The sequence below is a fragment of the Phyllostomus hastatus genome, unplaced genomic scaffold (assembly GCF_019186645.2).
Source record: "Phyllostomus hastatus isolate PE091 unplaced genomic scaffold, TTU_PhHast_1.1 phas_scaffold_442, whole genome shotgun sequence".
NCBI classification, from domain to species: domain Eukaryota; kingdom Metazoa; phylum Chordata; class Mammalia; order Chiroptera; family Phyllostomidae; genus Phyllostomus; species Phyllostomus hastatus.
In genome coordinates this window covers 4,398,814-4,413,412 of record NW_025334030.1, presented here as the reverse complement: position 1 = coordinate 4,413,412, position 14,599 = coordinate 4,398,814, and the positions used below count along the sequence as shown (strand labels likewise).

At 44.3% G+C, this 14,599-nt stretch overlaps 1 protein-coding gene across 2 annotated transcripts in view; it reads right to left on the bottom strand.

The window, feature by feature from the left end:
• TRAP1 (TNF receptor associated protein 1) overlaps positions 1-14,599 on the bottom strand; it is a 69,110-nt gene that overhangs the window by 25,548 nt on the left and 28,963 nt on the right. For both annotated transcript variants that reach the window (XM_045820694.1, XM_045820693.1), the window contains 3 exons: positions 2,369-2,533; positions 1,412-1,494; positions 100-240 (listed from right to left, as the gene is read on the bottom strand). In XM_045820694.1, the coding sequence (XP_045676650.1) occupies positions 100-240; positions 1,412-1,494; positions 2,369-2,533 (389 nt within the window). The remainder of the gene's footprint in view (positions 1-99; positions 241-1,411; positions 1,495-2,368; positions 2,534-14,599) is intronic.

The window sequence follows — 14,599 nt, the reverse complement described above, 5'->3', positions numbered from 1 at the left end:
ACCTCCGAGAGCCCAGCGTGTGAAGAGGGCCACTGTCCAGGCACTTCTGTGACTAGAGCACAGGAGGCGTGCCACTTGTAAGGACACAGGATGAGGTACCTGGATTGTGAGGGTGCCTTTCTCATTGTCAGTCTGCAAGTGAATCTCCATTTCTGGCAGCGTTTGGCCTTCGGACACCAGCTTGTGACGCATTTTTTCCAGGGCGTCACTAGCATTGGAGATCAGCTCTCGTATAAACACCTACAGGATAAAGACAGATGTGAACGCTGCAGGATCTGTTTGGTTACAGCATTTGCAGCAACTGCTGAAAGGCAGGAGAGAAGTACCACAGAATATTCAGTGTGGTACTTCTCCATGAAGACTTTCCGCTTTACTCAAAGGCAGTTTCTCCAGGGCAGGTCACAAAATGGTTAGAGGCAATCATGTCCCCTTGACAGACACAGCTTTAGATAGTAAGCTCTACTGTTCCTTCCTGAAAATCAAGCCTGAAGTTAGGTATCCATCTGTCAACTGAAAGTTTAAGAAGAACCCTCTCAGAAACCACTTCTTTCCCATCTCCTGCCCAGGGATGACGACGTATTTCCCAAACACCTTTCTCCTACTCACTGAAAAAGGCTCTCTGGCTTCATTTAATGGCTTCATCCCATTCATTTAATGGGATCATAAAAAACCAGACCTACCACATTCAGGACAAAAAAGGGGCCACATTGTCTGAAGAGCACTTTACCTCAGACGGACCTTCCACACACAGTGAGACCTTCCACACACAGCTTGGGGGAGAGGAAGTGGTCTGTGCGATAAAGACCCCCCCCAGTAAACAGATGCTGGATGTCACAAAGATATGTGAATATAATATGTAATAGCTCAAGACCTGGGAGTAGTTCCTGAAAAGTCCCTTTAAACTTTGGAACCTGATACTTTACCCTTCTAAATTCTTCTTTGCAATCTAGTAATAATGAGCATGGAAACGGTGGCCTATTAGTTCTCTCATTTTTTCACGGCCTGTCATCCCTAGACGAGTTTTCATCTCCACAAAAAGGGCCCCGGTAGCCCCTCCCCGCTCTTCTCTACAGAGGTCCAGGGGGTCTGCTTCTTCCAGCCCAACCACCCCCACTAACCTGAGGGTGGTACACCAGTTGACAAGAGAAGGGCTCCCTCATTAATATATGGGGGACTTTCAAATTATCAGCAAGATCATTAATTTCCACAATCTAGCCCAAAGACTCACCTGGATATATGTGCCCAAAACAGATTTTGGTAAAAATACTCTTGCTGGTAGCTAAGATCAGGACCCGTCCAAATTTAATGAATTTTCAGTTAATATACTATCTGGCATTTCCCTAGAAGAGTATAAAAACAGTTTTGCTAAAGAAACCTTCCTAGTGATGAGAGTGATCAAAAGGTACCGCACCTCTTTTTCCGAGTACAAGGAACGGGCAACAATGTCCAGAAGCTTCTTTGTCTCAGCCTGGAACTCATGTTTGGAAACAGAACCTAGTAATGAGTCACAGATAAAACCAATAAAGTTTCATTTCTACTTCCATGGATGAATATGCTATGTAACATTCAGAAGAATGTTTAAGGTAATGAGCTTTAAACATTTTGCAAAAGAGTAAACAAAAAAGAAAGAAAGCAACTCTCCAGGGCTCTAAAGCAGGAGGCCTCCGGAGCAGAACGAACCCAGTGGTTCCTCTCTTTCCCCTCGGAAAAGAGCAAAGGGGAGCCCAGCGCTCGGCCGCCTCCCACCACTGAGGCACGGGCTACCTCCAGGGACTACAGAGGCCAGGACTTCCCAAAGTGTCCAGTCATGAGAATCAGTCCAGCTCTAACAACCAGACACTGGATTTTATTCTTCAAAACAGTGGTTTCCAAATTAATTACTTAGAAAGCAAAATAACAAGAAAACCTCACTCTCTTCTTAACCTAAACATCCAAGATTCTACTGTCTCATTTGAAAGCCAGATATGGTCCCACTTTGGGACTGGCTCTAGAGACTGTTTCTTTACACTTCTTAGGAAAGAAAGGACAACTTTAGCATGTGGTCCTGCATCGGCAGGGCCAATACCGAGTTTCCTTCCTGCTTCCATGATTATTAGCAGATGTGCCATGAATCACTACTCAGAAGGTGCCCCGCCGCAAACCCATGGGTGACCACCAGAGGGGGCAAAACACACCAGAATGAAAACCTGAAGCTCCTAGGGGCAACACATTCCTCGTTTTTGGACACCCTCCCTCCAGCGAAGACCTTCCTGCATCTGAAGCGAGTGGTGACTCCATCAGTCATTATTACCTCTACCTCAAAAATCTCCCATCACGAGCCAGCCAGGAGCTGAGCCTTCCCACACCCCAACTTGGCTGAACCCAGTACCCTGCACAATCTCTGTGCTGCTGATGATGGAATGGGGGGGCTCCTCCTTCCGGTCCTCAGCAGCTTGCGAGCTGAATGGACGTCCAGGGTGGAAGCTCAAAGCCAGGGTTCGCCTGGGGCAACTGGACTGGACTGGCGTCCTCCAAAGACACAGAGCTGGTTTTCCTAAAAAGACAAACATGCACAAAGGAGAGTTAAAAAGCCTTCAGGAACAGATGCCCTGATGTGTTCACAAACACGTTTGTTAGCGAACCTCACACATGTCCAATACCAGTAAGTATCGGAACTCGGGCGGAGTTCTGGAGGCGGGCAGGGGCCATTTGGCACCACTTCCCACATATGTCCCACGGTGAGATCTTTTATAAACCCCCTGAACTCCAACCCCCTCGTGCCTCAATGCTCACGGTCCTCACGGGACTGCATAAATGATGGGCCAGCCTTCCTTATTTTGCAACTGTAATGAAAAACTGGAGAAGACGCGTCCCTCTAAAAGTAATCCAAATTTGTAAATGTTAATATTCTGAAACAGTCTCGTCTTCTAAACATCTTTGTTGATTCCTTTATAATTTTTTTGTCTGAAACTGTCAGTTTTTTTTAGATTAGTGTATTTAAAAACTGAAGAGCAGTAAGTGATTGCTTCTACCTATAACCAGGAAGGGGCATCACACTGTCTCTCATGTCTGTTTTCTGTAGCTGCTCAGCACAGGGGCCCCAGAACTGCTGAAAGAGAAGACGGAAAAACTGTCATTTGACACGGCTGTCCTCGGCCTGGCTGGCACACGCATCTTCCGCCTTCAGATGCTACAAACACATGCAGACACCTTCACTGTATCTGGCAGGAGTCAATTCTTACTAGCAGCCCCTCAAGACAATGCCATGCACCAACTCCAGGGCCACCAGCCTGGGGACTGGCGTCAGTCAGTACGTGCTTCATGGCCAATGCTTTCAAAGATTCAGGACCCTCTGTGCGGAAGTCTAGACCGTACTGAACTGTGCCTGACTGTGTGCGCTATACGTGTGGAAGGGACACAAAGGAGTGATTCAGAATGTCCAGAAATGACCTGAAAATCAACATATCAACTTGACTTTTCTCTCAGCTTAATCCTGGATTTATAAATAACATGGCTTTAGCATTTACCTCTATTTAGAACATCTTAAAACATTTTTATAACTCAAAAAATATTCAATTTCTAAACAGTCTAAATATTTAGTTACCTGTGTCTTACTGCAGTGTTCACTTTATCCATATAGCTAAAAAAATTCTGGGCTATTTCTTTCTTCTGGAATTAAGTATTTGGTTAGAGAGTTGAATGCACCAGGGGTTGCCCTGGTCTGCGCCAGGCCAGGGGTACTGAAGTCTCTGAGCTCCCAGCCAGCCCCCAGCCCCAGGCAGAGACCACGGGCGAGCTTGAACCAGCAGAGACAGCACTCACAGACACATCTGAAGACATAAGCAGGTTTCCCACCAAAGGCGGGGTCCTCCGCTTTAAAGCGCCGTTGAACTTCAGGGAGGAAACCAATGAGAATGGGATAAAGGAGACACATTTGAGGGAAGTCTTCTGACCCAAGTTCCCTCAGGACGGGATCTGGATTTGAATCCTACGTGAAACACTGACTCCAAACAGATGGATAGGAGTGTAACCGTCAGAGACACTATAAAAGGAGGTGAAGGAGGCCCTCCATGAGAGAAGAGTAGAAAGCTCAGCTATCACAGACTGAGGGGGTGCTGGACCACACTGCTGTGTGAGCAGCCTCCGCAAACACTGAAAACATGTTAGATACTCTTTCATCTAATATTCCTCTTAACCACAATCCACCTGGCAACCACTCCCTTCTACCAGACCCCAGGGAGGGACAGGTACGATCTTTCAGAGCCCTCCCCCAGCAGTGAGATGCAGGTGTCACTTACCATGGTCCCCACCCCCTTCCCAGCTATGAGGGCCTCCCCTGTCCAGTCCCTTGTCCTTGCCTACCTTTGAGCTGGTCTCCTGCAACAATGTTTTCTACAATCCATTCCTTCTTAAATTTCTACACATTTGTCTTCTGACACCAATGCCAACTTATTTCACCAGTTTTGGAAGTTTTATTCCTGAATGCAATCTCGTCAACTCTAAATGCTTCGGGCTGGTATTCCAGGTCCTCCACCAAACCAACAAACCCTGCCCTCTTCTGAAATCCCTAGCCCAGGTCTGCTGACATCCTTCACGCCCCCGGGCCCTACCTGTACGGTCACCGGCACTGGGGTGTCTCCGCCCTTCTCTCCCTGCACTATCAAGTTTGGTCTTGGCACACAGTGAGCACCTTGTAAGTCCCTATTCACAACCCCCCAAACATCAGATAACATACCACACCCTCAAGAAGTGATGCTGGTTTTCCTTACTGGTGATTTTTATTTGGAGTAAGTATTCTGGATCCATTCCATTTGCATAAAAGCAGAATTTACTGAACTGAGCATTTATCCTCACTTCCTGTCCTACCTCGCTCTGCTAACAGTCCTTTCCTTCACATGACTTTTGGTCCTCAGAAAAGAACAGGTTGAACTCCCCCATTGCATCTCAGCTAAAACCATCCCTACCCCAAAGGAAACCAGAAATCATAGAAAATCAAAGCATTCAAAGACTACTGGCTCAGTATTTTGAGACCCCTGTAAACGACCCTGTCCAGATTGGTGTGACAGCAGGGGGAGAGGGAATAGCTGTTTATATCTGGCATACTTTTTTAAAATTTCCAGTCTTGTGTGTATAAATGCTTTAATCAAGAACACATCTTAGGCCCTGGCTGCATGGCACAGCTGGTTGGAGCATCGTTCCATGCACTGAAAGGTGCCAGTTCAACTCCTGGTCATAGCACATGCCTAGGTTAAGGGACTGATCCCTGGTTGTGGTGCACACAAAAGGCAGCCAATTCATGTTTCTCTCTAAAATAAATGGAAACATGTCCTCAAGTAAGGATTAAAAAAAAAAAAAAGAACACATCTTAGAGATAATTCCCAATCAGTACAGAAAGCTGCTTATTTTTTTAATAAGCATAAAATATTCTACTATGATGGGTAAGTGTTCAACTAGTGCTCAACTGATGAGTGTTTAAACTTCTCCCAGTCTTGTGCTATTGGCAATAACGCTCCAAAGTGCTAGAGTTATCTACCACATGCTGCTCTTCATGGGAGAAAGACGAGGATACAGGAAAATGTCTGTTTCCGTTCACCTGTGCAAAAGAGAACACAGGAGAGAAAAACTGCAAACTGGTAAGAACATGTCTTCATTTCCTAGGGCTGCTGTAGCCGAGTCCTACAAACGGGGTGGACGAAAACAACAGAAATATATTCCCTCACAGCTGTGGGGTCCAGAAAGCCAAAATAAAGGAGTTGGCAGCGTTGAGTCCTTCTGGGGGCTCTGAGGGCGTCTGTCCACACCTCTGCCCCACGCGGCCCCCGTCCTTGATCCTCCTTGGCTGGCAGGGGCCTCACTCCAATCCCTGCCTCTGTCACCACACAGCCTTCTCTCCCCTGAGTGCGTGTCCTATGTCCAAATTTATGTCTTGTTTTTAAAAAATTTTTATTGATTGATTCTAGAGAGAGAGAAAGGGAGGAAGAGAGGTATGGAGAAAGAGAAGGGAGGAAAAGAAAGAGAGAAAAACACCAACTTGTTGTCCCATTTACTTATGCATTCACTGGTTGCTTCTTGTACATTGCTTCTTGACCAGAGACAGAATCCGCACCCTCGGCGTATTGGGACAATGCTCTAACCAACTGAGCTACCTGGCCAGGGCCCGAATTTACCTCTTCTTAGAAGGACACCAGTTACACTGGGTTTGGGGCTCACTCTAACATGATGTGATGTCATCTTAAGTTACTGCATCTGCAAAGGCCCTATTTCCAAACAAGGCTCCAAGAGTTAGGACTTGGACATGCCTTTCTGGGGCAATTCACACCAGCAGAAACTGATCGTCTACGGCGGCGGGGGGGGTGGTTAGTGTCCTGGGGCCGCCACAGAAAAGGACCACAGACTGGGCGGCTGCAACCACAGAAACTTATCACCTCACGGTTCTGGAGGCCACTAGTCCAAAACCAAGGTGTCGGCAGAACTGGTTCCTTCTGAGGCTCTGAAGGAGAATCTGTTCCAGGCTGCTCCTTCCTGCTCCTGTGGCTTCAGGTGCTCCTTGGTCTGTGGATGGTCATCTTCTCCCTGGGTCTTCACATCATTTTCCTTCTGTTTGGGTCTATCCGTCCAAATTTCTCTCCCTTTTTTAAAGGTTTATCTTATTCTCATTCAAGAGAGAGGGAAAGGGAGAAAGAGAAACATTGACACCAGAGACAGACATCGACCGGCTGCCTCCTGCACACGCCCTAACTAGGGATCAAGGCCACAACTTGGGCCCTGACCTGGAATCGAACCAGCAACCTTTCAGTTATGGGACGACACTGCAACCAACTGAGCCACACCGGCCAGGGCTAAGTCCCCCTCTTTTATAAGGACACAGCTACACTGGATTAAGATCCACCTTAATGACCTCATCTTAACTTGATCCCATGCAAAGACCCTCTTTCCCCATAAGATCACAGTCACAGGTGCTGGGGGGCTACACGATAAAAGGGAAAGAAGAAGGGGTTGGGAGCAGGGTAGCAGAGCTCAGGGGAAGGTGACATTTCTGAGGACACCTTTTTGAGGATATATGACTATTAGAACCATGGTAGTATTTCACATACCCAAAAAGTAAATAATTAAGAGCAACTGGGGCTGTGGGGAAGGACAATGAAACACAAACAGTAGCAAATGTTCGAAGCTATATCAAAAATGACCTACTAACACTGGAAGAAGACAAGAACTAACCTAAGGAACTTCAGAACATGGCACTTTGACTGCATATTGTAAAGCTAACCTCCAAAGGGCTGCATACATTTACTGTAGCAAAACTGCTAGTAATCCTGAAATTGCTCTAGCATGTACTAAGGTCAGGTCAGTAAGCACATGGTGGACCTTGGGTCAGGAAAAAATGAGTTACAGATAAGGAGGGGGCAGCCAGGAGGACCCTGTGGCGCTACACTGAAACTGGAGGGCATCACTATGAACTCGTGATTTCTTCAGATACATAGAGGTTTGATGTAGAAACAAGTATCGAGGTGCATTTGTGTGCATGAGTACACATACATGTATTTCCTAGCTTTCTCCACTGACAGGCCAAGAGGCAATAACACCCCAGCAGCAACGGGTCCACCTGGCACCGGGGAGAGCGACCCTCCAGGAACTGCCCAACTGAATGTCCCATTTCTCAGGAAGTACCTTCGCCCTGGGCAAACCAGGATGGGTGGTCACCCTCCCTGGCACCAGATCTTGGTTTGTAAATACCATTCTCCATGAAAGGAACCAGGACCCCTGGAGGTAAGACTGGAATACCTTTTGGTACCAGAAAGTGATGAAGGACTTAGAAATGATGGGACATGCCACAGGGACACAGGCTCCAACAGGAAGGTGCTCCCAATGGCAAAATCTAGGACAGTCTGAGCAACAAAATAATGAAAGTAATGGACTGTAAACTGACAAATACACCTAAAACAAGTACCTAGGCCCTGGCTGGGTAGAGTTCATATCATCATCCCAATATGGCAAGGCTGCGGGTTTGATCCTCTATAGGGTCCTCAATACAAGAACCAACCAATGAACGCAGAAATAAGTAAAACAACAAACCAATGTTTCTCTCCCCCCCTTTCTCTCTCTCTCTCTCAATTAAACAGCAAAAACAAAAACAAGTATCTATTAGCCCATACTTAAATAAATAATAAACAAATGGGAGTCGGGGGAGAAAGGATCTCTTCATTATAGAAGAATTGCAACAAATAAATGTATAATAAACATAGTAATAGTGGTGACAGGTATAAATTATTGACGGATATTTAAAGGTCCACCAAAAACAGAACGTTTGCATAATATCAAAGTACCCCCCACAAGATGCTTACTGATCTTAAAAACAGTAGTTTACCATAGAGAAAGTGGCAAGTCCCCCTCAGTGACCACAATCACCATCATCAGGCACGAGGTGAGTCAGCACCCTTCACCTCCCAGTGCAGTGAAACGGCGCGGCCTCCCTTCTGCTGTCGCCCTCCCTTCTGCTGTGTGCCTGCCAAACGCACCTCAATCTAATCATAAAAAACATCAGACAAACCCGAGTTGAGGGGCCTCCTATAAAATAACGGCCAAAGGCAGCAAGGTCCTAAAGGACAAAGACTGAGGAACCAACACAGACTGGAGGAGACTGAAGAAACGTAACTATTGGATCCTGAACCAGAAAAGGGTCATCAATGGGAATACCAGGTAAATTAAAATAAGATTGGCAGATAACTCAACAGTACTGTGAGAATGCCACTTCAGTTGTCCATGGCTATACCATGGTTACACAAGATACCAATGTTAGGGGAAACCAGGTGAAGGGAAAGGAAATCCTGATTACTAGTTTTGTAACATCTCTGTAAAGTATGAGATTATTTCAAAATAAGAGAGTGCTTTAAAAATATTCTTGTACATGTTCATTTCATTTACACATGCCTTTGCATCCTACTACACAACAAGAAGTAAATGACCAGGTCCAAGGTTATGTCCAGTTTAAATTGTGGTCAATGCTGCCAACTCACCCTCCAGAGAGGCTGTCGGTTTACCATCCCACCAGCAACATATGAGAGCATGTATCACCCCAAACACCTGCCAGCACAGTATGATGAAACTTTTGGATCCTTGCCTATCAGTTAAGTAAAAATTTCACCGTAGTTTTCATTTACATTTCTCTTACTATAAGCAACATTGAACATCAATCCACATTTTTTAATATTTTCTATTTTCTTTTTTTGTTAATCAACTTTTTATATCCTCTGTCATTTTTCTACCACATTTTCCATCCTTTTTCTTATTGATTTGTAAGATCCCTTTACGTATTAAGGAAATTAGTCTTACTTGTAAAAGCCTTCATTACTCCAAGTTTAAACAATTTTCCCGTGTTTTATTTTTCCTATATCTTTTGTTTTTTAGAACTCAAAATACTTTTGAAAAGATTTAACATAAGCCCTCATAGTTTCAAAAAGGGAAAAAACAAGCAATTTATATTTCCTACCAGGAATTTAAGTCTTTTCAACATAATTCTAAGAGTACACTAGTCAAGAGCACTATTTAGAGCAGGTCTGATTTCAGGTTAACTGAACTGTCTGAAATGACTTAAGAATAACCCGATAATGCAATAGACCTGCCTGAACCAGATACAAACACACTCTGCACAGTATCTGCCTTCATGTTTCCTCTACACCCTCTGGGAAAACCACAAACCTCAGCGTCAGGCTACTGTGTCACAATGCTAATCTACTTGGTGGTTTGGGGTTGCATGAAATGGGAAGCACCAATAATGTGAATCTCACAGAACACACACACACACACACACACACACACACACACACACACACACACCTCTGTTAGTGCTTGTGCTCTTTCTTCGACTCACAACCACATCCCATCTTTCCACCTGAGCTGCGTCAGGACCCAGCATGAGCCCTCTCCCATCCAGCCTCTCATCCCCTAAGTTCACAACGATCTCTCCTACTGTAAGTTCAGAGTACTGCTTATGGAAACTTCTGTTCTATATGCCAGCTTGTGGCATTTCTTCTACTATTAACTTTTTGCTCATGTATAGCTTATGTCACCAAATTAACAAGTATATTTCTTAATATCAAACTTTTTCAAGGCAAGAACATCCACATTTCTTGGGATGCCAAAGAATCTAGTGGAGAAGCAGCTTTCTTTGCAATCACGTAACTTTATCACTATGCCCAAGCAGAACATTTGGTCAGCCAACAGAGGGCGTTAGCAGTCCTGCAAGACCAATTTTAACTAGTGAGCAGCAATTAAAAATGTAACTGCCTACAGGAACCAACAAGTAAGGCAAATGAATCAAAACACAATGGGTATTTCTTTTGCTTAAAAAAAAAATCACCCATCTTTCCCATCTATCAGCCATTGTCCTCACCATGGTTTTATTTCATAACTGCACCTTAAGTTACGCACCTATAGATACAGACACAAGCATTTTAAGCTGTGAGAAACACACTGATTATTATTCTGGAATTAAATACCACAATCAGACAATCCCCCATTTTACCAAGTATGATATACATAAAAACGATTTCATTTTTTTGTTTTAACTCTACTACACAGAGGGGCTGCTTCCTATATGGCTCAAGTGTAACCTACCAACAGAAGTTCCTGTGGGTAATGACCATGAACCTAGGAGCAACAACAGAAAGACCACCTGCAGGCTCTAGAGAGCCAACAACAGCAGGCAGATGCAGGAGGAGAGTTGACACTAGGAAGAAGGAAACAGCACAGAATGAAGGCAGGTTCAGTGAAGGGTAGCTAAAACTACGAGAGCAAATGTATACAATATGCATTTTTTTCTGGCCTGAAGAACCAGAGGAAAGCCTGGGGAAATAAGAGAAGCTGAAAAGTGAGGGGGCAACCCAGGAAGGAGAGAATCAAAGAAAGGGTGCCTTAAATTCTGTGAATAAATCCTTCTAGGTCTCTGGCTAACTGCCTGAGCCTACATGTGTGGGGCAAACTGCAAGCAGTACAAGGATGAGAGAGTTGAACTGCTGCCTAAGAGAAAGTGTTTGCAGTTGGGGTCCAACCAGGTTAATGACCCACTTAAAAACAACTCTTCATAGGAATATAACAAAATCCAGACATTCCATAAAGTAACATCCACATTGTCCAGGATGCAATAAAAAGTTATTTGATCCCTGACTGATGTGCCTCTGTTGGTTGGGTTCAGTCCTACAAAGTGAAAGGTCGAGGTTCAATTCCTGGTCAAGGCACCTGCCTGGGTTGCAGCCAGGTCCCTGGTTAGGGGCCTGTGAGAGGAAACAGGTTGATGTTTCTCTCTCACAAGATGTTTCTCTCCCTCTCTTCCTCCCTCCCTCCTCACTCTCTAAACATAAATAAATAAAATTTTTTTTAAAGTTACTTGACAGAGAAATAGGAAAATGTGATGCCTGCTCAAGAGAACTGTTGGTCAATGCAGACAGACCCAGATGTGGGAATCAAAAGACAAAAATTATGAAAACAGCCATTATTACAATATTATATGACATAAAGTATGCTCAAAATGGAAAAGATGGGAAATCCCAAACCATAATAGAAGAACCAAATGTAAATTCTAGATATAAAAAATACAGTATCTAAAATTTTAAAATTACCCAGAAGCTTATTCCAGATAGTCCCCATCGTGAAACAGATACATGTGTAGGTCAGCACCAGCTACTGATAAAAAGTTTAACGCAAAATTAATTAATTAAAAAAATAAAATTAACTGGAAGTCTTAATAACCAAATGAAGACATCAGAGGAAAGTCAGTGAACTTGAAAATAGATCAATAGAAATTATTTAATGTGAAAGAGAGAGGAGAAACAATTAAAAAGAAATAAACAGGGCCTAAGGTATATGTAGGATAATAAAAAAAGTTTAACATACACAGAACTATAGTCCCAGAAAAAGAGGAGAAATAGTAAAGGGCATAAAAAGTATTTGAAGAAGCCCTGGCTGGCGTAGCTCAGTGGATTGAGCGCGGGCTTCGAACCAAAGTGTCACAAGTTTGATTCCCAGTCAGGGCACATGCCTGGGTTGCAGGCCATGACCCCCAGCAACTGCACATTGATGTTCTCTCTCTCTATCTCCCTCCCTTCTCTCTCTGAAAATAAATAAAATCTTTTTTAAAAAAGAAATCACACTTAAAAAAAAGTATTTGAAGAAATAATAACTTGAAAATTTCCCCCAAAGTTAGTCAAAGACATAAGTTTACAGATTTGAAGAACTCAATGAACTACCAGCAGGATAATTTCAAAGAAAAACAAATAGGTACACCATAGTCAAATGGCTGAAAACCAAATAAAAGGAGAAAATCTTGGGAGCAACCAGAAAGAATAAGATATCACGTGGCAGAACGATAACTTGAACAACAGCTGCAATTTCATCAGAAATAATAGGAGGCCAGAAGACCATGGCACAACAACTGGGAAGTCTTTAAACAGCAAACCTGCAGTGAAAGAAATGCTCCAGTTCCTCAGGTTAAATGGAAATGATATCAGAAGAAAACTTGGACCTTCAGGAATGAATGTACAGCATCACAAATGATAATCTAGGTAAATATAAAAGTATTTTTCATTTAAAAAAATAACTGAGAGGAGGGCTGGGGGGGTGGGCTGGGATGGGAATCCCAGAAAAGGCAGAAAACTGTACTTGAACAATTAGAATTTTTTAAAAAGGAAAGAATAGATAAATAAAATTTAAAAATATCTGACAGTTTGCCCCAGCTAGTGTGGCTCAGTGGATTGAGTGGCAGCCTGCAAACCAAAAGGTCACTGGTTCAGTTCCCAGTCAGGGCACATGCCTGGGTTGTGGGCCAGGTCCCCAGGTGGGGGTGTGTGAGAGGCTACTGATCCACATTTTCCCCACACATCATTGATGTTTCTCTCCCTCTCTTTCTCCTTCTCTTCTCCTCTAAAAATAAATATATAAAATATTTTAAAATAGAAAATAAATATATATATATAATAGTTTAAAGCAAAACTTAAAACATTCTCATGGATTTGTAATATATACATGTGATATGTATATGACAACTCTAACATAAAGAATGGGGTGAAGGGAGGAAACACACCTACAGAGTTGCAAAGTTTTTATATTTTATATGAAGTATTATAATACTAACTCTAAATACACTGTTAAAAGTTAAGGCTGGCCCCAGCCAGTGTGGCTCCCATGGATTGAGCGCTGGCCTGCAAACCAGAGGGTCGCCGGTTCAATTCCCAGTCAGGGCACATGCCTGGGTCATAACCCAGTGTGGGTTATGGGCTGGGCCTCCCAGTGTGGGGCATGTGAGAGACAAGCAAACATTGATGTTTCTCTCCCTCTCTTTCTCCCTCCCTCCCCCTCTGTCTAAAAATAAATAAAATATTTTTAAAATAAAGTAAAAATTAAGGCTGAACAAGCCCAGTTCGTTAGACTGTTGTCTCAATACACCAGGTCAGCGCATTGTCCCAATACACCAAGTTTCAGGTTTGAACCCCAGTCAGGGCACATAGAAAAATTAGCCAATCAATGCGTAAATAAGTGAAACAACAAAAATCAGTGTTTCTTTATCTCCCTTCCTCTCTCTCCCTAAAATCAAAAAATAAAAATAAAGTTAAGGGATGGCGACAGGGTAGGAGGGAGCAGATTCCACTTCCCCTACACACGAGAGAAAAACCTAGCTCATCTACGGAGGAACAGAGCAAACAGCCAACAGTATCCCAGCATATATGAAAATAAGAGACCAAAAATTGTAGTGGACACTGAAAAACCAGACAGTAAGGAGAATGCTTCAGGACAATAAGGTCCCAGGGACCAGCTCAGGGACCAGGGCGGCTGCAGCCCCAGGCCCTGCATGCACCAGGTCTGCCAGAGTCCTGGGGAGAGAGCCAGGTCAACTGCTGCCTCTGTCCCCAGCCAATCAAGGTTTAAACAGCACTGGGAGAGACCTGGTTGCTTGAAGTAGCAGAGAGGGTAATAAGGACAAAGTGGCAAATACACAGGGGCTGTGATCACCCACGGAGTCTGTGGACACCGGCTTGGGAGAGTTGAGAGTCACACAGTGACAGGCACTGACCTTGACAGTCACTGGTCTGGCTGGAGAATTGGGCTGTATGGAGAGGCAGACTTGAGTAGGAGGAATTTCTCAAAAAGACAAACTGTTTGGGATCTTCTCCTGGAACAGCCTCTCTGCCTCCTCCCCACCCAGCCAGGCAGCAATCTTGAGGTGGCGCAGAACTTTGCGAGGAAGGCCCTGCACACCCCCATAGCACTGGGAAGAGTGCGCACCCAAACCCGCAGGACCGTGGCAGCCTGGCGCGTGAGTGCCCCCACACCCGAGCCCACAGCGGTGACCCGGGGAAAGAGTGCTCTCAGGAAGACCTGGATCCCACACCCAAGGCGGGAGAGGCGCCAGGGTAGCTCTGGGGAGAGTGCACACAAGACTGGCTGAGTGCAGGTCGGGAAGGGAGAAAAGCCATACCAATCGCCCCTCAGCCTTCTGCAGCAAGACCAGAAAAACCAGTTTGGCCAGTTTGAAACCAAGAGGGTTGTTGTTTTTTTTAAGTAATCTTTTATTTTTTTTTTAATTCTTATTATTGTTTTATCTTTCAATAGTTTTCCTCTTTCCTTCTTT